This window comes from Odocoileus virginianus, chromosome 5 (assembly GCF_023699985.2).
Source record: "Odocoileus virginianus isolate 20LAN1187 ecotype Illinois chromosome 5, Ovbor_1.2, whole genome shotgun sequence".
Classification (NCBI taxonomy): Eukaryota; Metazoa; Chordata; class Mammalia; order Artiodactyla; family Cervidae; genus Odocoileus; species Odocoileus virginianus.
In genome coordinates this window covers 72,161,086-72,183,433 of record NC_069678.1, presented here as the reverse complement: position 1 = coordinate 72,183,433, position 22,348 = coordinate 72,161,086, and the positions used below count along the sequence as shown (strand labels likewise).

The 22,348-nt window shown below is 47.2% G+C and overlaps 1 protein-coding gene across 5 annotated transcripts in view; it reads right to left on the bottom strand.

The window, feature by feature from the left end:
- Nucleotides 1-12,643: 12,643 nt before the first annotated feature.
- The window catches only part of USP24 (ubiquitin specific peptidase 24), a 137,696-nt gene continuing 127,991 nt past the window's right edge, over nt 12,644-22,348 (bottom strand). For all 5 annotated transcript variants that reach the window (XM_070468116.1, XM_070468118.1, XM_070468119.1 and 2 more), the window contains 5 exons: nt 21,430-21,508; nt 17,185-17,260; nt 16,698-16,784; nt 16,269-16,379; nt 12,644-15,296 (listed from right to left, as the gene is read on the bottom strand). In XM_070468116.1, coding sequence (XP_070324217.1) covers nt 15,234-15,296; nt 16,269-16,379; nt 16,698-16,784; nt 17,185-17,260; nt 21,430-21,508 — 416 coding nt within the window. In that variant the 3' untranslated portion in view covers nt 12,644-15,233. The remainder of the gene's footprint in view (nt 15,297-16,268; nt 16,380-16,697; nt 16,785-17,184; nt 17,261-21,429; nt 21,509-22,348) is intronic.

Below are 22,348 nucleotides of genomic sequence, written 5' to 3'. Positions count from 1 at the left end.
AAAATCCTGCAGTTGCCCTGCTAAGCCTCTCTCCCTGGGTTTCCCTGCTGCCTAATGACGACTCTGTCCTTCCAGGAACTTTGGCCAAAACTCGGAACCGTCACTCTTTCTCTCTGATGCACATCTAAATTGTCTGCAAATCCAACAGCCTTTATCTTCAAAACGCATCCAGAATCCAACCACTCTCACTGCCCCAGTGCTCCCCCAGGTTCAAGCCACTAGCAGTGGCTCACGGTCTTCTGGCTGGGTTTCTCTGCTTCTGGCCTTGCCCCCTATCATCTGTTTTCTAACCAGCAGTCAAAACAATCCTTTAAATCATCAAGGCATTTCACTCCTCTAATCAAAGTTTGCCTTTGGCTTCTTGCCTTATAAGACAGAAGCCAGAGTTTCCAGAATAGTCTACACACTCCTACTGGATCTGCACCCCAGTCCTGCGGTTACCATCCTGTCTCCAGATCACTCTGGGCTGCGCCCTTCCACGGCTGGTCTTGTGCACCTGGGGTTCCCTGTTTGGAGTGCTTTTCCCCCACCCCCCATCAACACGGCCCATTCCCTCAGCTCCTTCCTCCCAGTGTCTGTTTCCTCCTGAGGTCTTCTCAGACCACTCTATTTATTTATTATTTTTTGACTGAACTGTGCTGTCTGGCATGTGGGAGCCTCGTTCCTTGACCAGAGATTGAACCTGAGCCCCCTTTGCAGTGGAAGCAGCTGGAATTAGGGTCTGGGTTCGCTTTGACAAGTAATTGTGTGACATTGACATAGTGCTCCCCCTCTCTGGCTTCAATTTCCTCATCTTTTAAATACAAATTATGGTCCCAGCTCAGTATGTCCTATGGGATTGGGGCAAATAGATGGTGAATATGAAAATGCTTTGTAGACGGGAGACTGTGGGCAAAGGTGAAGATTTCTAAGTGGCATTAGGTGAGACACCATGTTTCTTTCACAATTCCAAATATAGAACACCTAGAATTCCCTCGAATTCAGCTCAGGGTCTATAGCATTGATTTTGTTTTGTTTATGCAGAGGCAAGCATCGTATATACCCACGTAACCATTTATGGAAACAAGAGCATAATCTACTTTTAAAACATGATTAATTTTGGACATCTTTCCATATCAATATACAAGCATCTGTTTCATTCTTTTTAACACCTGCAAAATATTCCACTGTGTGAACAGGCTAAAACTCACCCCTCCATATTGATGGATATTTGCTGATCCAGTAGAAGAATTCAGTGATCGTGAATGAAAATGTGACATTGTGGTCGCTCAGAGTGAAAGTTTTATTCCAGAAGGCAGAAAAGCTGGAAGGAGAGAGCTGAGTGAGTCTACATGTGATTGTGGGACCTTCTAGGAGATTAGATGAGAGCTTCCCAACATGCCACTTGGAGACTCACACGTGTGCAAAGAGGCATGGATAAGGTTAGGCATTGCTGCTTTGTAGCAGCATAAGGCAGAAAACAACCTGCATCCACCAGAGACTGGAACATACATAGAATAGAATCATCTGCCACTAGAGAGATGACAAAGCAGATGTAGATGTACCAACAAAGTTGTAACCCCCAGAATAAGACCAGAGCAAGATGATAGAGACCCCAATATTTAAAGACTAAGATGCCCCTCTCCACCTTGCCCATGTAAATAAAAAGTTAACAATGAGTCATAAATGTTACAATGTTTTAAAGTATTTTTATAAAAATATAACATCTGAAAAGTTACCCAATAAATGGGTATATTAGTTCCCTAGGGCTGCTGTAACAAATCAGACAATTTTGTACAAGGTACAGAGAAAACAATTTGGTCGTTTAAAACAAAAGATAAGTGTTCTGTCAGAGTTCTGGGGCCCAGAAGTCTGAAATCAAGGCCCTGCAGCCTCTCCAGGAGAATCTCTTCCTGTCCCTTCCAGCTTCTAGTGGCTCCTGGTTTTCCTTGGTTAGTGCATCATTTCCATCTGTGCCTTTTTCTCCACATGGCCTTCTTCTCTGTGTCCCCCTGTGTCTTAACTCTCCCTCTCTTTCCTCTTCCAACAGCAGTCATCGCATTTGGGGCCCATCCTAAACCCGGGTGATCTCCTCAGGACATCCTTATCTTAATCACATCTGCAGGGACCTTCTTTCCAAATAAGGTTATAGTCACAGGTACCCGGAGATGGCAATGGCAACCCACTCCAGCACTCTTGCCTGGAGAATTCCATGGACGGAGGAGCCTGGTGGGCTGCCATCTATGGGGTTGCACAGAGTCGGACAGGACCGAGCGACTTCACTTTCACTTTTCACTTTCCTGCATTGGAGAAGGAAATGGCAACTCACTCCAGTGTTCTTGCCTGGAGAATCCCAGGGATGGCAGAGCCTGGTGGGCTGCCGTCTATGGGGTCGCACAGAGTTGGACACGACTGAAGTGATTTAGCAGCAGCAGCACAGGTACCAGGAGTGTTAAAGAAACCCCCTGCCCTGCAGGAGACAGGAATGGCAGCCCACTCCAGTGTTCTTGCCTGGGGAATCCCAGGGACAGAGGAGCCTGGTGGGCTACAGTCCACAGGGTCGCTAAGGGTCAGACACGACTGAGCATGCAGGCACAGGTACAGTTTTTTTGGCAGGAACACTATTTGACCTACTATAATGAGTAACAAGGAGTAGCCTTGGGAAGGTGGGGGGTGGTCAGGAATGGGAGAGAGAGAAGCTTTTCTCTGTATACAGTTCTGAGCTACTCACATCAAAAAAAATTTTTTTTTCTTGTAGTTTTTTTCCAAATGAGCATACACACAAAAAGGATAGGTCCCTTCCAAAAGGGTGCATGTTCAAAATGTTGACCCTGCTAAATTGACCTAACATCCATTCACAGCAGTGGTGGCTGCAGACTCCAAGTTTTCTGAGGCTGGAGAAGTAGAAGGTGCAAAGAGCAGGTTCTGTGTATTGTTCAGGCTGAATGGGCGTCAAGGGGAGAGGGCCATTTTGAGGGATGGGGTTTTGAGGGTGGAGAAGCCTTGAGAAATCTTTCGTGGTGAAGAGGAAGAATAACAGGAGATGAAGGACTTGGAGACAGAAGCAGGAGAAGAGATTGTAGACAGAGGAGATCCCAGAGGAAGCCTGACCGGAGCAAGGGGGGTGTCCTCAAAAGAGAAAGGAAGGAAGGAGGTGGGAAGGGTGGGTACTGGCCACGAAGCACTCAGATGAAGGGAAAGATGTGGAAGAGGCTCTGTTTTCCTCTGATCCCTGACTTTCTGGGGGTGGGGATGGAGGTTGGTGAGGGGAACAGTGAGTGTTGGCTGGTTGTTAGCTGGCCAGATCAAAGGCGGGGTGCATCTGAGAAGAGGGAGGAGCTGACACAGCTGCTTTGGGCAACTCTTGCAGAGTGTGAGTGTGTGTATGTGAGTATGTGTGTGAGTGTGAGTGTGTATGCATTTGAGTGTGTGTATGTGAGTGTGTGTGTGTGAGTGTGTGTATGTGTGTGGGGGGGGTGGGTAGGTAATTAAAGAGGGAAAAAGCCCTGCCAAGTGGCAAGAGGCTTGGGTGGGGCTAACCCCCAAAGGGTGCCGTGGAGGATGTGGGATGAGAAGGGACGGCCCTCTGGGTGCACCCGTCCAAAAGTCCAGGTGCCTGCAGGGCTTCCTGGCTCCCCACCTCCATCCCAAGCACCCTCTGCACACTCCACAGCGCCCCCTTCCTCAGCCTGGTGACATCATGTTCTTTTGTGCCTGTGCTCCGTCATCTGCTCGTGGGTCAGATCCCAGGGTCCCCCAGGGAGCATCAGGGAAGCTTGCTCCCACCTCCCAAAGGGGGAGGGAGCTGCCCAAAGCACGTTTCAAATACAGGTCTCTTTATAGGTGACAGGAAAGGGACCGCTGGTTGCCTGCCGACAGCCACGAGCTACCTCTCTTAGTGAGCAATCAGTGAGCTGCTCTGTGCCAGGGAAGGCGAAGGGTTACACAGGAGAACACAGTGGATGAGATCCTGACATTGCAGAGGTTGCCGTCAGCCCACTGGCTGCAAAATCATTGTTCAGTTGGCCCTGCCCTGGGAGTCAGATGTCTACAAGCCAGGAGGAAAGAGCTTGGACTTTGGAGTCCAGAGACCCAAGCTCATGGTCAGTCATGTCTCTCAGAACCCACTGCTCATCTGCAAAGTGGGGTCCACAAGTCCCCAGTTTACATGCAGTGCAGCCCTTCTGGGATGGGTGCCTGGCCAGCATGGCACATCGACCCAAGGCCTGGGGTTGCTGACCTCCTGCTTCCTCCCTCACGTAGCAGCTGTTCACCAGACGCTTGGCAGTCGTGTTCTCGGACAGGGTGTTTAAAGAAAAAAATCTGCAAACTGAATGATTTAACACACATGTTGTGTCGCCCACTTGACTGGTGAGTAGCTGCCCTCAGCCATCATGATTCACAGCCCGTTTGGCAGGCAGGGTCTGCAACAGGACCCCTTGTGCCAGGTCTGTGTTGGGCATGGGGACTAAAGATGAGTCAGATAGATGGTGCCCTCAAGGTCACTCAGTCTGATGGGGGAGGCAGATGCACAGAGTAGCCAGGGCTGTGTGGAAGGGAGCCCAGAGGAGGTGCCTGCCCACCCTAAAGGTCAGGGAAAATTTCCCGGAGAAGGGACATTTCATCTGGGGTTTAGTGGATGAATAAAAGTTTACCTAGCAAATAAAACAGCAACTGCCAAGGCTCAGAGGTGTGAGAACAGGATTAAGAGAGTCATACTCTGGCTGTTTTTTAAGCATGAGATTGTAGGTGGTTTAATTTCTGAAGAACAGTTTGATGTGTCTATGTGTGTGCATGGATGTGTGTGTGCTGTGGTGTCTGTGTGCCCCAGGAGAGAGTCCCAGATCGGGAAGGAGGGCTGGGCTACCCCCGTCTCTCACCGCCTGCCCCGTGACCAGACATTATGGTCATGATGCTGACCACCGAGCCGGAGCTCACCTGGGCTGAGCTGAGGCAGAGCTGATCCATTTCTCTGCCAAAGATGTCATCAACGAGTCCTGGTTCTTCCCTGAGGACCAGCTCAGGAACCCCAACCTGGTGGCCACACTGCACCCTGCCCCCCGCACCTATGGAGCAGGTCAGCAGGATGGCGGGGTGGGCAGAGTCCAGGCTGGGGCTTGGGAGGTCTCAGGGGGTCTGTGTGACTGGGCAATCTGGCCCCTCCCTCACCTATGGAGGGAGGATTCAGCTGCCTGCTTCTGGGGACTGGGAGACATTGACAAATATGGGCTCTGATGATGTGTTTTAATGGGAAGATTGATCACCTTCTTTAAGGCCCCTCTCTCCCATGTGTGCGGGATAAGTCTCTTTAGTTGTGTCTGACTCTGGACTGTAGCCCACCCGGCTCCTCTGTCTGTGGGATTCTCCAGGCAAGAATATAGGAGCGGGCTGCCATGCCCTCTTCCAGGGGATCTTCCAGACCCAAGGATGGAACCCGTGTCTTCTGTGACTCCCATTGCCAGCAGATTCTTCACCGCTGAGCCACCGGGGAAGCCCCCCACTCTTCCACCAGGAGCTAAATATTTGGAGTCCTCCGTGAGCAGAGCCCTGATGGAGGCTCCCCTCCTCATCCATCCCTCCTCAACCCAGGGCCTCCCTGAAGGCGGGCAGCTGCTTTGTAGGACTGTGCGGTCGGTGTACTCTGGGCCCACGCGGATGGCACGACTGAGGCCCACTGCACAGCCCCGAGGAGCTGCTGGGCTGTTCCAACTTCTGCAGGGCCGGGGGCGGTGGGGCGAGTGCATCGAGGTGACCTGCGCCCTCCCACCGGAGCGTGAGGGGGGTTCCCGCTTTCAGGCCCGGATCTGCCCGGACCCCTTCCTCCAGTGCCCTGTCTGCAAGTTAAAGCTAAATGAGGCATATCTCAGTCACTTAGTTTGGGTGCTCTAGAAGGAGCCACACTGAGGGGTCCTGGGAGACTCTGCAGGATGAGGCTGGATGGATTGCAGCGCCTGCCTTGAGGGGGTGGGGCCGGCGTGTGTGCCAGGGGCTCGCTGCCTTGGCGGAGGGGAGCACCAGACATGTGCAGGGGATTCGCTGCCTCTGCACGCAGTGGTCTCCAGGGCCCTTTTCACTCAGACGTTCCACGGTTCTGGCAGTTGAGAAATCTTCTCAAACCAGCAAAAGAGGGGGCCTCAGGTTAAGGCCAGAGAGCCTGGCACGGATGCCACCCGGTCATGGCCTTTTGGTGGAAGGGCAGCACTTAGGCCAGGAGGACAGGGGCGGGCAACCATTTCTGCCTGGGAGACAGTGTCCAGCAGTGTGCTTGACTATGCCCTTGAACCGGCAGGGTAGGGCATGTGGGAGAGGCCGAGAGTGGGGTGGGGCTGAGCAGTCTGGGTCCTGGCACTCGGGTCTATGATTTCCCTGTATCTGCATTCTGAAGTCACTCTCTGTGTCCAGAAAAACTTTATAATATTCAGAGCTGCCCATCTGCAGAACAGTCTGTCTTGGACAGGAGTAAGTTCCTTGTCTTCAGGGGCTGGCTGGCCCCTTGCTGGGACGTTGGAGAGGGTTCGAGGGGCTGGGACCAGGTGTCTGAGTTGGTTCCCTCCAACCCCCTCATCCCGTGTTGTAAAGCCCTTTCTAAAACAGGGTTTCTATTTTTGGTTCTCAGGCCCGAGAGGGCAGTCATGTCTGCCTGGCCCACAACGCGTTTGGGGGCGAGGGTGTCTACGCTGTGGCCAGATGCTGCCTACCTCCCCGGGCCAACTGCAGCATCCACACAGCTTTGCCAGCTGGGGCTGTTATGCAGACCCATGCCTGATGCCCCCAGCAGGGCTCTGTGCTCACAGGTAGGAGGCTGGGCTCACCTTGGGGTGAGGAGTCATCCTTGGCTCCTTGTGCCCTTGCTTGCATCTGGCTGGTCCCACGCTGGAGTGCAACTGTCTGGTGCGAAGGCCAGTGCTGCCCCTTCCACCCCTGGAGCCCTGAGCAGGCACCTCGTCTGTCTCAGTCTCAGCTTCCTCCTCCCTAAGAGGGGCCGTGGTAGCTCATGCTTCACTGCGTTGCTGTGAAAATGAGTAACATCTAGGGCACTAGGCCTGGAGCTTTGCAGGCACTTAACCGCAGGCAGCGCAGTGCAGGTGGGGCCTTTCAGGGAGAGGCTCTGAAAGTGGAGCTGACCTGGGTTTAATCCTGGCTCTGCCAGTCGTCCGCTGTGCGACCCATGCACGTTACTTAACTTCTCTGTGCCTGCGGTGCCTCATCAATAGAAGGAAGGTAACGAGTGCTAAGCATTTAGCTTGGCGTGAGGACAGTGTGCTGGCTACCATGGTTACCACCCATTGCTTTAAAATCCATTCTTGATATAGGTAACTGTGGATGGGTTAACTTGTGTCCAAAACATGCCCCTGTGTAGGTAGCAGGTGGTCATAGATGGGGACCTGGGGGGATCTGCAGGGGATCTGGGGATGGAGCCACTCAAACCGGTGGAGGGACTGAGCTGTCCTGCTTGGTGGGAGTGTGGGATGTCCTGGGGAGAGTTGAGGGAGGGGGCAAGTAGTGGACCTGAAATAACTGGCTCAAGAGTTGATTTTCCATGGAGTTTCATACTGGGAAGCCACTGAAGGTTGAGGAAGAAGATGACAAGGGCGAGTGACAAGTTAGGAGCTGGCTGTAGGAGTGGCTGATGAAGGCGGCAGGATGGCTTTGCAATAGAAAGATGAGCCCAGAGAGGTGGAGAGACTGGGACAGACCCAGTGGGCCACCGGCCATCTCATCAGTGTCCTGGCTTGATGGGAAGACCATGTTTTCTGGTGACTCTTCGGATCACCCAGCAGGTGAACTCCAGGACCCGTGCCAGTTTGAAGGCATCGGTGCCATAGAATCCACTACCTGTGAAGCACACCCTAAAGAGTCCCCCTTTACAGTGAAGGGGAGTGTGCCCTGGCCTTGCTGAGTGCCTTCCGCAAGGCCCCTCAGCTAGCACCCAGGGATTCTAGTGACCACGACCCTAACACGAGCCGAGCCCTTGCCCAATGCCAGGCACTGTGCTGGGCTCCACGTGCCTTTCCTCGTTTCATCCTTACAGCCTCCCTCTCCACTTCACATAGAGGGACACTGAGGCTTGCTCTAGCCCAGGACCACTCTCTGAGGTGTTGTAGCCAGGGTGTGTGCCCAACTCCCAAGCTCTGGAGGGAAGCCTAAGTCTCCCAGGGAGACATCAAACTCACCCTGAACTTCTGTTCTGGTGGCTGGGTTACAGCAGGGTGTCCCCTCTCCTGGTCTAGCAACTCAGGCCTTGGAACCTGTTCCCTGTTGCTCCCCATCTTGGGGTGGGAGCAGATGATGTTTTCCCTGAGAGGGTCAGAGAGGGTGTATGGCTTTCCTAAGGTCACACAGCAGGCCAGCAGCAAGGTTGAGTTGAGAATGTCGGAGTCCTGTCATTTAGCTTAGTGCCTCTTTCCTGCCCTGACTTGTTTCTGGATTTCCCAGCTTCAGAATCAGACCCTAAAAAGGTGGAGACTGATGAGGCCTGAAGAGGAGAGACAGAAAGTCCCTTCGCATCCGAGTGTCTGAGCCGGTCCGCCTCTGCCCCAGGCTGCAGCCCCATGGGAGGCGGAGGACCATGACACTGGTGGTCAGCTCCTGTGGCTGTCCTGGCCCGGGTGGTGGGGCTTAGCCAGGGAGGGAACGTGCAGAATACTGGGCCCTGGGGAGGAGCCCACAGCTCTGATGGACTGCCTGTGGTGGGGGCCGTGGAGGGGGGCTGCCAAGGTTTTGCTTTGCCCCTGACGGGGATGGTGAGAGCTGCAGGAGGCACGGTGTCAGGGGGAAGAGGAGCTCGCGTTGGCCTGCAGACATTCACTTGTGCCCTTTGGGCCTAGCTTGCAGAGTGCCTCACGTGCCCTTTCTTTCGTCCCGGGGCCCTGGCAGGTCACTGTGGCCTGGAGAGGGCTGGACAGTGACTGGCTGCGGGACTCACCTGGAGGCCTCCCACACCGCGGGGACCTACATGGTGGACAACACATGTGTGACCTGGGGCTGGGACGTCGGTGCGGGAGGCAGGACTGCTGAGGAGGCTCCTGCAGCTGTCGCCATCTGCTGCCGGAGCCAGCCGTCGGGGAGAGCAGGCCTCTTGCGAGGCCCAGTGGCTGCCCTGCCCAGGACACTTGCACGGGGAAGGGGTCCCAGGCCTTGGCTGAGCCTTGAAGTGGTTCCTTCTCCCCTCCTCAAGCCCTCTTCAGCCTGCATCCCGGGCAAAGAGGCCACCTCTTCCTCCTGGAGCTCTGGTGCTGGCACTTGGGGTGCGCCGGCTCCCTGCGTGGGAGAACTCCAGCTCTCGGCCTGCATCACCCCGCCCCAGGCCTGAGCTGGATGGAGGCTGATGGAGCAGGGCTGCAGGTGCCAGGCGGGTCCCCCCTCACTGCGGGGCGGGGTCCACACGCCCCTGTTAGCGCAGGCCAGGCTGTGTTCAGCTTCCCGCCAGCCACTCCCCAGATGCCAACGTTGTGGGCAGAATGACCTTTCATCGAGCAGTCAGTCAGTGCTCAACCCTCCATGCAGGAGGTGGTCATCCTCCCCTGGGGAGACAGCGAGGTGCTTAAAGGCTGAAGAGGTCAAATATCAGTCAGGGGAAGTGAAAGGTAGAGATGGCCCCTCACTTCCTGCCTGCTTTGGGGAAGCCCCGTGAGGCTCCCCGATTAGTGGAGGATGTTTTCCCTGCCTCTGAGGGTACCGGGTGGCCCTGATAAGGGTGATGCTTTTCAAAAAGGGCCTGTTTCAAAATGTCCAGAGGGCTTCTCCACCCAACTTCTCACAGGGTTTCAGAACAGCCCTGGGGCAAGGGTAGGGCCTATGCTACCCGCTGGATAGATGAGGATGTTGCGGTCCAAAGCACCAACCCAGAATCAGCTGCCAAGTCTCTTTGGCTTAAGTCCTTGCTCTTTTTCTAGAGAGACCTCCATCAGTTTGATCTCCACGGGGCCCTCTCAAGTTCTGCCACTAGGACTCAACCTCCTGAAGACAGCTTTCGTTGATCAAATTCCTAACTCTCCAGAGAACTATAGTCAATATATAGTAATAACCTATAATGGAAAGTAATTTCAAAAATAATGTGTATCTCTGAATCACACGCACAAAAAAGAATTCTTTTTGAAATTTAATAATGTTTATCTTCTTGCCAGTTTTTCTAAATGTCCTATGGACATCTACTAACAATGTATGAGATACAAAATTTTAAGTGTAATTGTGTAGGATATGATTAATATGGTGGTGTGTGCTCAGCCATGTCCGACTCTTGCAACCCCATGGACTGTAGCCCTCCAGGCTTCTCTGTGGGATTTTTCAAACAAGAATGCTGGAGTGGGTTGCCACTTCCTTCTCCAGATCTTCCCAACCCAGGGATTGAACCTGCATCTCTTGCAACTACTAGGCCACCTGGGAAGTCTATGGTTAATATAAATCAATTAAATATAAATCTATTACATTTAATTAATGACATCATTCAAGATGCTCCTATTTTTAGTTTTTCTGCACATGATAAAATATTCTCAGACAAAATGTTAATATGTCTCACTATGGTTTTCTTTTCCCTTGTATTTCTTCTGATTTTTGCTTTATTATCTTTGTTGTTAAGGTGTCTAATGGTATATGATGATGTCTTCTTTGCGACTTGTGTCTTTTATCATTAAAAATGTTCATCTTTGTTTCATTAAAAAAGAAGTCCTCTTTTACCCATACCTTGAGCCCCCACAAATAGCACAACAGATGCAGCCAGATGTGTCCCAGGTGATCACGGGGCCATGCCTTTGATTATCTTAGCTGTTCTCACCTTGCTCTGGTCCAGGTTTACAGCCTACCTGGCATCAGCCTTCAGGGGGATACTACCCAAAGGCTGGCTCTGCATTTGCAGTGGATGCAGTTCCATCCAGCTTCTCACCGGGTCCACGCACCTACCTTGCATAGTACACACTGCCATCCCTGCTTCAGGAGGAAACTGGGAACCAGAGATGGGGAGGTGGGTGCTCACCTAGCTCACCGAGTCAGGAAATGAAGTAGTGCCACGATATAAACCCAGACTTGGTCTTAAAGTCAAGACTTTTTACTGCACCAGGCTGGGCCACCTATCTTCAGAGCTGAGACTCAGAAGGGGAACACAGACCCTGTGAGCCAGCATAGAGCACTGGGACCTGAGCGGAGAGGCCTTTGGAGGGATGGAGGTAGGAAGCGCAACGCTCCCTCAACCCCACCCCTAACCCAAGCAAACAAGCATGCACTTATCTTTTTGGTCTGTGTTTGTCATCAACCCCGTTGCCTTTTTACAGCAAGCACCTTTTCTAAATCTGTCTTCCTTTTGTAACTTAAAAGATATTTATTCTGGGTTTTGCAGCAGTTTTATTATATAGTGACTTTTTAAAATAAAAACAACTTAGTCATGACTCTTGCCTGCCTGAATTTGACCGTCTAGGATGAGACCTTGCTTATATGAGGTGCTAGATAACTGTGTGGGATGGCTGAGCAAATTGAGCCTTTGAAGAGTATGTGTATTTTGAGTGCAAGTATTTGAGAATTTAAGCCTGTCCTGGGATAAAATTGGAGTCTGCCTGTAATTTCCAAGTCCCCGCCAGCAACCAGGGCTCTCCCTCCTTGGCATCCTGCGCCTCATGTTCTAGATGCTCAGGGTTTCTGTGTCCTTCCATTCTCCTCTCCCAGGGCCTGGCACAGAGTTGATGTTTATGGCAAAAGTTTAAATGAGTGGCTGAGGCATCTGTAATGAGAATTATGTCCAGGGTCACTTTTCATGATTTGAAATTAAGAAGTCTCATAACTTTCTACTTTGCAAAAAGAATAATTACCTCATGCAATGTGGCCCCCCATTCTCCAGCCCCACTTTGAGGCTGGTGAGTGTCGCTGTCTTGAGCAAGGCCTAGCTCTAAACAGCTCATATTATAAGTGATCAGGGAATTGACCTGCAAAGGCAAAAGTCCTCTCAAACTCAGACAACTTAGTGTCTTGGAAAGTGTTCAAAACCTGCCAGTTGCTAAGGGCCGGGCGGCCAGCTGCTACGGAGCCGACTGCCAGAGGGTATCTGTGTAAGTGGGCCCACTGGCACCCTGCCTGTGGTACATGCCAGAGACCCCTCTCCCCATTAGCCAAGAGCCAGGGGTGAGCTCCTTAGCTGTTCATACCCAGAAGGCTCTAAGATTTGACAAAAGGGAACACCTGACTTGCAGAGGTTGGTAGCTGGCCACTGGGAGCCGGGGAGGAATGGGTGTGGACTGCAGAGTATCCGGAGCAGCAAAGAGCCCAGGAGAGGGGAGCCATGTGGGCAGAAGCAGGGCATCAGGGGTGAGGCTGAGACCCGTGGGGTCCAACAGGAAATCCAGCTTGACCAGGGATGTGATTTATGCTGGAGACCGCTGGGAGGCCTGAAAGCTATGGGAGAGACAGCCGCAGGCCACTGGTCTGAGCTCTGCACATCCTTAATCCAGTTTTGCAAATGAATCCTGAAATGGTCAGGATATCCAGAGCAAGAAATAGTAAAAAGCTTAGAAAAAGACCCACTGCCCTTCATCATTAAAGCATGGGCCCTATTCACATCATCGGTCCAAAGTAGAAAAGGAATCAGCACTATTTCCTTCCAGGTCACAGGCCCCTGGCACCCCTCCCCAACCACAGCCGTTTTCTGATTTACACAGAAAAATGCCAGTGAGCCTCCAACTCTGTTTTTGAAAAATTTATTTTACACCTTTAGAAGCTAAGAACTCTGCCACTCAGTGAACCAAATTTAGAATGAAGCTTCTCCCTTAGTTTATCTACTTCTTTTCCAAATTGTATAAACAAGATTTTGTACACAAGAGGTAGCAGAGGAAAATTCCAGTCTGCCTGTTCCAAGCTCAAAAGGTAACTGCACACACCTTGATGTTCGCAGGGAGGGTGGAGCAAGATAGGGTGAGTCTGGTGACACGTGCTCTGGGCCCACGTGTGGGCTCCAGGGGAAGTCACAGGCTGGGGTGCCTGTTCGAAGGCTCCTTTGCTTTCTTTCCCAGGATGTCTCTAAGGGACTGACTTGGCCATCCTAAGAAGGATCTCATGAAGGGAGCTTCTTGAGGACTCACAGCACTGGGTTTAGTTGTGCAATTCCTATTAGACTTGCAGACCATTTTGAAAGATTTATAAAAACATCTTCGTCCAAAAAGATTGGCAGTAAAAATGACACCTCTTCCAAGGTAAGCCTGTCGTAATTGTCACTTTGTTGTATGATATTAAAAAAAAAGTCATCAGCAGGTTGGTAGACTGCAGCCAATGGGGAAATCAAGGTTACTGGCAAAGGGAAAGTGACGTTCACTGCAGCAACAACGTGAGCAAAACCGACCAGGGTGCCTCGTGTCAGCGACGGGTGGTCCTGGTCCCGACGCACGCTACTGTGAGGACAGCAGGTGCTGGGGGCTGTGGAAGGCATTGTTTCCATAGGAAATAAGGGACAGAAGTGGCAATTTCACTCCTGAATCTGGGCTCCTGAGTGCAGCTGCCAGCGCCACATCCTCGTGGCTGGCATTTCAAGGTCACATCCCGAGGGGTCGCTTTGTGAGGAGGAGGGCGGAGAGGGGGTGGGGGGCAGCAGGGCGTGGGTATTCATGGACTCAAAAATCCACTTTAAAACATCACATTTGAATTTGTAAGAACATCAGAACCACATAAAATCGGCCAAGGACCTCAGACCCTTTCTTAGGGGCCCAGCTCTGCTCTGCTCTGAGGTGCTGGCCCTTTACCCAGCTGGTGTCTCTGACAGACATCACCACTGGCCAGTCCTGCAATTACAGACTGCAGCCTGGCCGCACTGTAACTGCACCCTTGAGGGTGAGGCCGCAGGGTCTGTGGTGCGCGGCAGGAGCCGCTGTCAGCCCCGTCACGGGCCCGCTGCGCCTCTGACTCTGCAGATCCTTGCCTGGGGCCGCCCAGTGCTTCCTGAGGCTCCCCTAGTTCTGTGCGTGGGGAGCACAGAACAAGGCAGAGCACGCAACCAAAGACAAACAGGACTGAAAATGTGTGCAGTGACTCAAAACCCCAAACGTACACAATCTATAAACCATGTCGGCATCCCCTCTCCACTCCAGAAAAAGGAGTGGGCTGGCAGCTAACCTGAAATGAGTGAATGGCGCCAAGACCTGGGAAACACAACTAAATGGGTGGGTTGTTCAGTGGCTTGCTAGTTATTTCTTATCCTTATCTTTTCAGTGTCAATTAATCACGCTGAGGAGAAACCAAGTCTCCTGTTTCTTCTCTGTGGTAAAATGTCCAGAAATTCATAAAGCAGTGTCTCTCAACTCAAATATTTAACTTCATAAACAACCAGTACCAAGGGTTTTAGTAATTAAGTTTCCAGCAAAAGCAAATGATTGCAGGTCACATGATTTAAGACTACAGTTTATTCAATATGTCTCCAAGCATTCATTAAAAAGATTTTATGAAGTCAAACTCAATAAAATCATATCTTAAAGTGCTTTTTATTTTGCTCTTTGTAAAATTTGTTTTGGGAACAATTAGTGATTGATGTCAAATAATGCACTCTATACTTCTAGAGAACATAGCATTTTTTTATTGCTCTTTCAATTTCATCAGAAAAATACCTTAAAGAGCTTAATTTCCCAATTTTTGGTCCTGGTAACATTTCATCAAGATCTAAGTTTATGCCCAGGGCTCTTATCCAGACCCACCTGAAATTCTATACAAATAGGGAGACATATTAAATACAAAGGTCTGTGTAAACTGAATTCTTTAACTACTATTTTACAGTGAAAAGGAATTTTTATCACATATTTTTACATCATTTTAAACTTGATATTTCTATTCAATGTTACTGCAAGATTAAAAATTTGCCCCCATGTATCTAAAGGCAGCTTGCTTTTTTTTTTAAATATATAAAAACCAAAGGAATTTCTTTTGTAGCATTATTGAGAAAGCAATAGCTTTATCTTCACTCACTCCTGTATGTTTGTGTAACAAAACAGTCTGCCACCAGCTTTACTTCCTAAAGTCTGTACAGAAGTGTCAGTCCACATGTGGACCATGCCCCAGGTAAGCTGAACTCCACAGGCTGGAGTCTTCCCACTGCCAAACAGCTCCCAGGCCTTCCCCGGGGGCTGAAGAGTGCATTCCTTAAAAACATGGGCTCCTCCCCTCATGGTAGGCTCTCCCAGTCCAGGCTGCGGGCTCTGCTAAAGGGTTCAAGAATGAGATTCTGATTTCAAAAAGGTGCTGAGCATCCAGTAACCATGACATGACTGCTCATCACATGCTGGGCACAGCCCCTAGGGATCCACATCGTCCAGGTCACTTCTTAACTCGCCGATCATCATGGGTGATTCAGAACCCTTTGGGAAATGAAAGGAATAAATACATACTTAATAAAGTTAAGAGAAAAAAGTTTTCCTGTGCCGACTGACTTAGCTGTGTTCTGCAGTTTAACATGTCCTCATTTAACTACTTAATGTTTATCAAAGGGCAATAAAACATAACAAGTGTATGTTTGACCTCACATTTGACAATTCTTGATTATGCAGAGCTTCCATTTCTGTATTCTTACTGAGTTACAGGAACAATCTAGTGACTTGCCTAAAGGCATAACATGGCCTTGAGTTAAATCAAATCACTATGCTGAGTGTCAGTTTCCTTCTGTGAAATCAGGGGAACGGCGACCTCACTGGTTATTACCAGGATCCCAAAGATTTAAAAAGAAACAAAGTGGCACACAGAACATCAGCAAATTCATTTGACGAGGCCTCCGTGCACTGTGATGGAGAAGGTCTTTCAGAAAGTTATGGACCGGAGGGAAGAAATGATACATGTCATTACATTTAAACCTGCTGCATTCTTCTACATAGTAAGCGTTCAATAAATAATTCATCCTTTTTTCTACTATAGTGATTAGTATTGAAAAATACTTAAAAATTTGACGCCCCTGACAAGCACACAGATTCCAATGGCATGAGGCCCTTCTTTTTAAGCATATGTGTTTCCAGGAAGGCTGGTGAGAGCAGAAGGGGAAAGCAGTGATTTTTTGTAACCCAACAGAATGAAGTACAATCTGGAAGGACCATATCTGCAAACTGGGCTTTATCAGGATACTCTCCAAGCTGAGAAGAACAGCCAGCAGACTGAGACCAAAGCCTGGATAAATGTCACGGTGCAACGCCGCTCTGCTTTGTAAGCACAGAGAACGAGTCCTGAGCAGAGGTCCCCCAGAGGGCGGCGCTGGGGTCTCCTTTCTTGATGACTGAGGCTGTCCCTGGGAAGCCTCAGAGCGGGCACTGCCCTCTCACCCAGGACTTGCCCTACAGATGTACCTGCTGTAAGTGTCTCTCTCCGTTCTCATTAGCAGGACTGCTCTCCGACCCGTTACTGCTCCCCGACTGCTCCTTCTCGTTCAGCAGCGCTGTGGCGTATGCTAACGTGTCCTGCCAGAGGTTGAAACACAAGAAGTCAGCGTGTGCAGTGGCAGCAGGACCGAGGAAGACCACCCTTCATCTGACCTCTGGAGGCGGTGCCTTCATGTCAACTTCTGGGGCAGGTGGGGCCACACTGAATGACCCTCACTGCTGTCCTTCCAGGCAAACAACTCACCTGCTGCTTTTTTATAGAAAAATCAATCGTGTCTTCAGTCCTTACTCACTTGTAATGTATACCTCTTTTTTTAGACAGCAGTTTCTGGGAAACACACTAAAAACTCTACCTAAGGGATTTCAATCCACACAAAACCAAAAGACAACTCTCACCTGAGCTGAAATTGTTCGCTGAAAGGTTTTTCCAGTTGACGTTTCATTAGAGACGTTACTCTGCGGTGTCCAATAATGTTCTGACATCTGACATGGAAGGTCAAAAAGGCCATTAGAGATGACAAATAAGCCCACATGAGTCAACAATTTCTACCAATACATATTACAGTATAAAAAGCATATAGAACAGTATATAAATTGACCCAGACTTTCTACCACATCAGGAGATCCTTTTGATAAGATTGCACTTCTGCTTTCAAGAATTCACTAAAATACTACCTCTTAAATAATCATCCTTTTTATCCATAAAATTCAGACAAATGTATTAAGATACAAATTACATGCATAAAGTTAGGTATCAATTGTCCCCAAAAGAGTGTGAACTCTGAAAATACTTTGACAGTCTCCAAATTAAGTCTGAGATTTTATTTCCTGATAAGATATGCTGTTACTGATTCCCATGAAATAAGCAGAAAAGCTCAATTACCTTCTTCTGCAGCCACTGCACAGCCCAGCTCCAGTGATGGGAATTCTCCTTGAAGTACTCTTTAGCAGCGGGACACCTGGCGATTGCAGGAAACTGTTATCAGCCAAATGCCTTCTTTGCAAACATTCTTGCTTAATATACAGTACTTTAACATTTTGAAACACAAATGCTCCTTTCATTAAATGCTCCTTTCTGTTGTCTTTTCTTATCTATCTCTAACTCATCCACTCAGTTCTACTAAAACTCAAGGTTGGAAAATGAAAAATAACAAACAAAAATAGCCACAACAAATTGTACATTTAATAAATAACCTCTTATTTAAAAAAATTAAAAGTATAATTGATTTATAAAGTTGAGTTAGTTCCTGGTGTACAGCAAAATGAACCAGTTATACACATACTTCTTCTGATTCTTTTCCACTACAGATTATTACAAGAAATTGAAGACAGTTCTCTGTGCTATACAGTAGGACCTGTTGTTTATCTATTTTGTACATAGTAGTTTGTATCTGCTATCTCACACTCCTAATTTATCCTTCGTCAACCTCCTTTCCACTTTGGTAACCGTGTGTTTCCTATGTCTCTGAATCAGGTTTTTTTTTTTTTTAATAAGTCCTTTTGTACCATACTTTAGATTCCACATATAAGTGATATGACATTCGTCTTTGTGTGACTTATTTCACTTAGTATGGCTTCTCTAGGTCCATCACGTTGCAGAAAATGACACTGATTTTTAATAGCTGAGTAATATTCCATAGTACACATGTACTACATCTTCATCCATTCATCTGCTGATGGACATTTAGGTGGCTTCATGTCTTGGCTTTTGTAAAATAGCACTGCAATGCATCTTTTCAACAGTTTTTTCTGGATATATGTCCAGTAGTGGGATTGCTGAATCATATGGCAGCTCTATTTTCAGTTTTAAGGAACCTCCATACTGTTTTCCATAGTGGCTATACCAATTTATACTTCCACCAACAGTGTAGGAGGGGTTCCCTTTTCTCCACAACCTCTCGAGCATTCATTATTTGTAGTCTTTTTAATGATGGCCATTCTGATTGCTGTGAGGTGATACCCCACTCTAGTTCTGACTTTGATTTACATTTCTCTGATAATAGCAGTGTTGAACATCTTGTCATGTGCCACCTGGCCATCTGTATGTCTTCTTTGGAGAAACGTCTATTTAGGTCTTTTGCCCACTTTTTTGATCTTTTGTTGTTGTTGTTAAGTTATATGAGCTGTTCATATATTTTGGTAATTAAGTCCTTGTTGGATGCATCAATCGCAAATATTTTCTCCCAGTCTGTAGGTCGCTTTTTCATTTTGTTTATAGTTTCCTCTGCTGTGCAAAAATGTGTAAGTTTGACTAGGTCCCACTTGTTTATTTTTGCTTTTATTTCTATTGCCTTGGGAGACAGGCCTAAGAAAACATTGCTATGATTTATGTCAGAATATTTTGCCTATGTTCTCTTCCAGTAGGTTTAAGGTATACAATAAATGACCTCTTGATAAAATCAAACTAGTCTTTAATTTTTATAATTTAAATAAGAAAGAATGATATGAGGGAAAAACGTTTTTAAAACCTGATTTTGGAGGATCTCTCTCCCTTTCCATTTGTATTTGCCCACCTAAAAAGCTGTCCTTATTTGAAGATAGTACCGATGGGGAGACTGCCATTAACATATGTATAAAATGGGATATGTTCAGGATATGGAAGTACATATAAAGACACTACTAATATATGGACTTTGTGTTTGCTGGAATCAGATATGCTGTGTGGCCCCAACACTACTTGGAAATACCACTCTTTTAGGTTTTTATGTCATTATGATGACATGCTGTCAGTATGAAGCCTAATTAATGAACCTACAATTGTGGCAGGATGATCTCCATCTGTGTCTACAATATTATGTCATCTGGAAAATGCATGTTCATGTGTTATTTCAATGGGGCTCTCATTTAAATCTGTTGAGGATGCTCAAATGCAGCAGATTAATCCCAACAGATTTTTCATTCTGGTATAAGTCCAAGGATGGCTAAGAATCAGGAAAAATCTGGAGCAAAATAAGCTAAGCTAAATAGAGCTCAGTGCAAAACTCAGTGATGGCAGTGCTGTCTGCTCAGTAATCCTGGGTTAGTTACATTCCTGGGTATGTATCCTGAAACACAAAAACTCTACTTTGAAAAGATACGTGCACCCCAATGTTTACTCTGCAATACTATTTACAAAAGCCAAGACATGGAAGTAACGTAAGTGTCCATTAACAGAAGACTGATTTAAGAAGATGTGACATATATATATATAAACACAAAGGAATACTACTCAGCCATGCATGTGCTAAGTTGCTTCAGTCGTGTATGACTTTTTATGACCCTATGGACTGTAGCCCGCCAGGCTCCTCTGTCCATGGGATTTCCCAGGCAAGAATACTGGAGTGGTTGTCATGTCCTTCTCCATACTTGGCCATAAAAAGAATGAAATATTGCCATCTGCAGCAACATGAATGGACCTGGAGAATATTATAGTTAGCATCATTTATATGTGGAATCTTAAATAATACAAAAGAATCTATATACAAAGCAGAAACAGACACACAGACATAGAAAACAAACTTACGGTGACCACGGGAAAGGGGTGAAAGGAGGGATAAGTTAGAGGACTATGGGGTTAACAGACACAAACTACTATACATGAAATAGATTAGAAACAAGGATTTACTGTGTAGCACAGGGAACTATATTCACTATCTTGTAATAACCTATAATGGAAAACAACCTGAAAAAGTAATATTAACTGAATGACTGTTATGCACTAGAAACTAACACAATATTGTAAATCAATTATACTTCAATTAAAAAAAATAACCTTGGATTAGCATGCAGTCACTCTGATCTTTTGTGGGCCAACATAATAAATAAATAGGGGAGCTGAAGTTGCAAACAACTCAGGTTCCTTCTAACATTGAGAACCTTTCCAAGGATCTACTGACAGATGAATGGATAAGTAAAATGTGGTACATATACATATCTATACAATGGAATATTATTCAGCCTTAAACAGGAGGGAAATTCTGACACATGCTGCAATATGGATACATCTTAGAAGACGTCATGCTACGGGAAATAAGCCAGTCATGAAAGGAAAAATATGATATGATTCTATTTATGTGAGGTATCTACAATAGTCAAATTCATGAGGACAAAAAGTAGAAGGATGGCTGCTAGGAGCTGGAGAGAGGAGGAATGGAGAGGTACTATTTAATGGCTACAGAATTTCAGTTCTAGAAGATGAAAAAAGTTCTGGAGACAGATGATGGTGATGGTGATGGCTGCACAACGCTATAAATGTACTTAATGCCACTGAACTGTACACCTAAAAATGGCTAAAATGGTGAATTTTATGTTATGTATATTTTAGGGACTTCCCAGGTGGTGCTAGTGTTAAAGAACCCACCTGCTAATGCAGACCTAAGAGACACGGGTTCGATCCCTGGGTTGGGAAGATCCCCTGGAGAAGGGAATGGCAATCCACTCCAGTATTCTTGCCTGGAGAATTCCATGGACAAAGGAGCCTGGTGGGCTACAGTCCATGGGATTGCAAAGAGTTGGACATGACTGAGTGACTTAACACACATATTTTAGCACAATTAAATAAAAGAAGAAAAGAACCTTTGCCTTGAAGTCAGTCAGCCTGTGCTCAAGTCCTAGCTCTGACAGCAGGTATGTCACTTAAACCACCCATGATATGTGACTAGTAACAGTACCTAACCTCATAAAATTGCTGAAAATGTTAAATGAGAATACAGGTGATATTTAGCACTGTGCCTGGGTTCATAGGTTGAAGTAGCTGTTATATGGTTTGGCCTCTCAAGAGACTGTTCTGAAAGTGGGGACCTTGAAGCCGACACAGCTGACAGTTAACCAAAGACATCATGAGTGACAGTTCATGAATTCTTTCTGTTGAGGTCCCTAAACCTGCCTTGGACTCCTCTCCTTTCTGTACAAAGTCTGTCAGTTCAGCAAATCCCCCCCACCCCGGATTCCATAAGATGTTACTTTTAATACTCCCCTTTTTTTGTCTCTTTGAGATTGTTTGAATAGTTATCTGTACCATCCAAGCAAGTATGCCCTGACTGGCTCAGATTTCCTAGGTACCAAAACAAGGGAACTTTTTTTCTTGAGTCATATCTGACTTGTAACAAAAAACATCATTTTCTCAACTGCATTTTGAGTCAATACTTACTTTTGAGCAAGAGTTACAAGAAATTTGACACATTGGTAGCAGCGACTGCTGTCCACGTGATTACTGTGGTGCATCAGAGCTGAGAACAAATGAAGGAATTTTAACAATAAAGCACTAAACTGGAAGTGGGCCCAGCTAATAAAGCTCTCCTGTTCTGAAAATTCACAGCAAACTTTCGATAAGCAGATTGGGAACTTAACCAAAGCACAGTAGTGCTGACTTAATAGGGTTCTCCAAATTCTAATGGATAGAAACACTACTTTAAGTAGTATTCAAGAAACATACAAGGTGGTGAAGGTTTGAGTTTCAGAAGAACTGAAAGGAACTAAAATTTATATTGGCTGATTATTCACCTAGAGACTTTCAAAGTTTTCCATTCACTGCAATACTGACAAAGAGTAGTTAAAATACTTAAGTGTGATAAATGGAGATTTACAGTACTATTTCACTTCAACAAATATTTACTGTTCTGTGCTTTGGGCATTTAAAGATAAATATAGACAACCCTTGAACAACATGGGTTTGAACTTCACAGGTCCACTTATATGTGAATTTTTTTCAATAACTACATTTAGTACTACACAATCTGTGGCTGGTTGAATCCTAAGGTGCAGAACCATGGATGTGAAGGGTAGACTATGGAACCTGAGCATCTATGGATTTTGGTATCCGAGTGGGTCCTGGAACCAGCGCCCTGTGGTTACCAAGGGATGACTGTAATGCCTGCTCCCTGCCCTTGAGGCATGCATTGTCTGTAAGTTTCAGAGAGCCTGGGTGCTGCTCAGAGAAGAGAGCACCATTCCAAAGCGGTGGCCTAGAATGTTGTAACTACAGAACATTTTAAGCATAAATTTCTTTTCTGCAATAAAAGGAGATGCTAAAACTTCTTTTAAATACACAGTAATATCTAAAATGACTC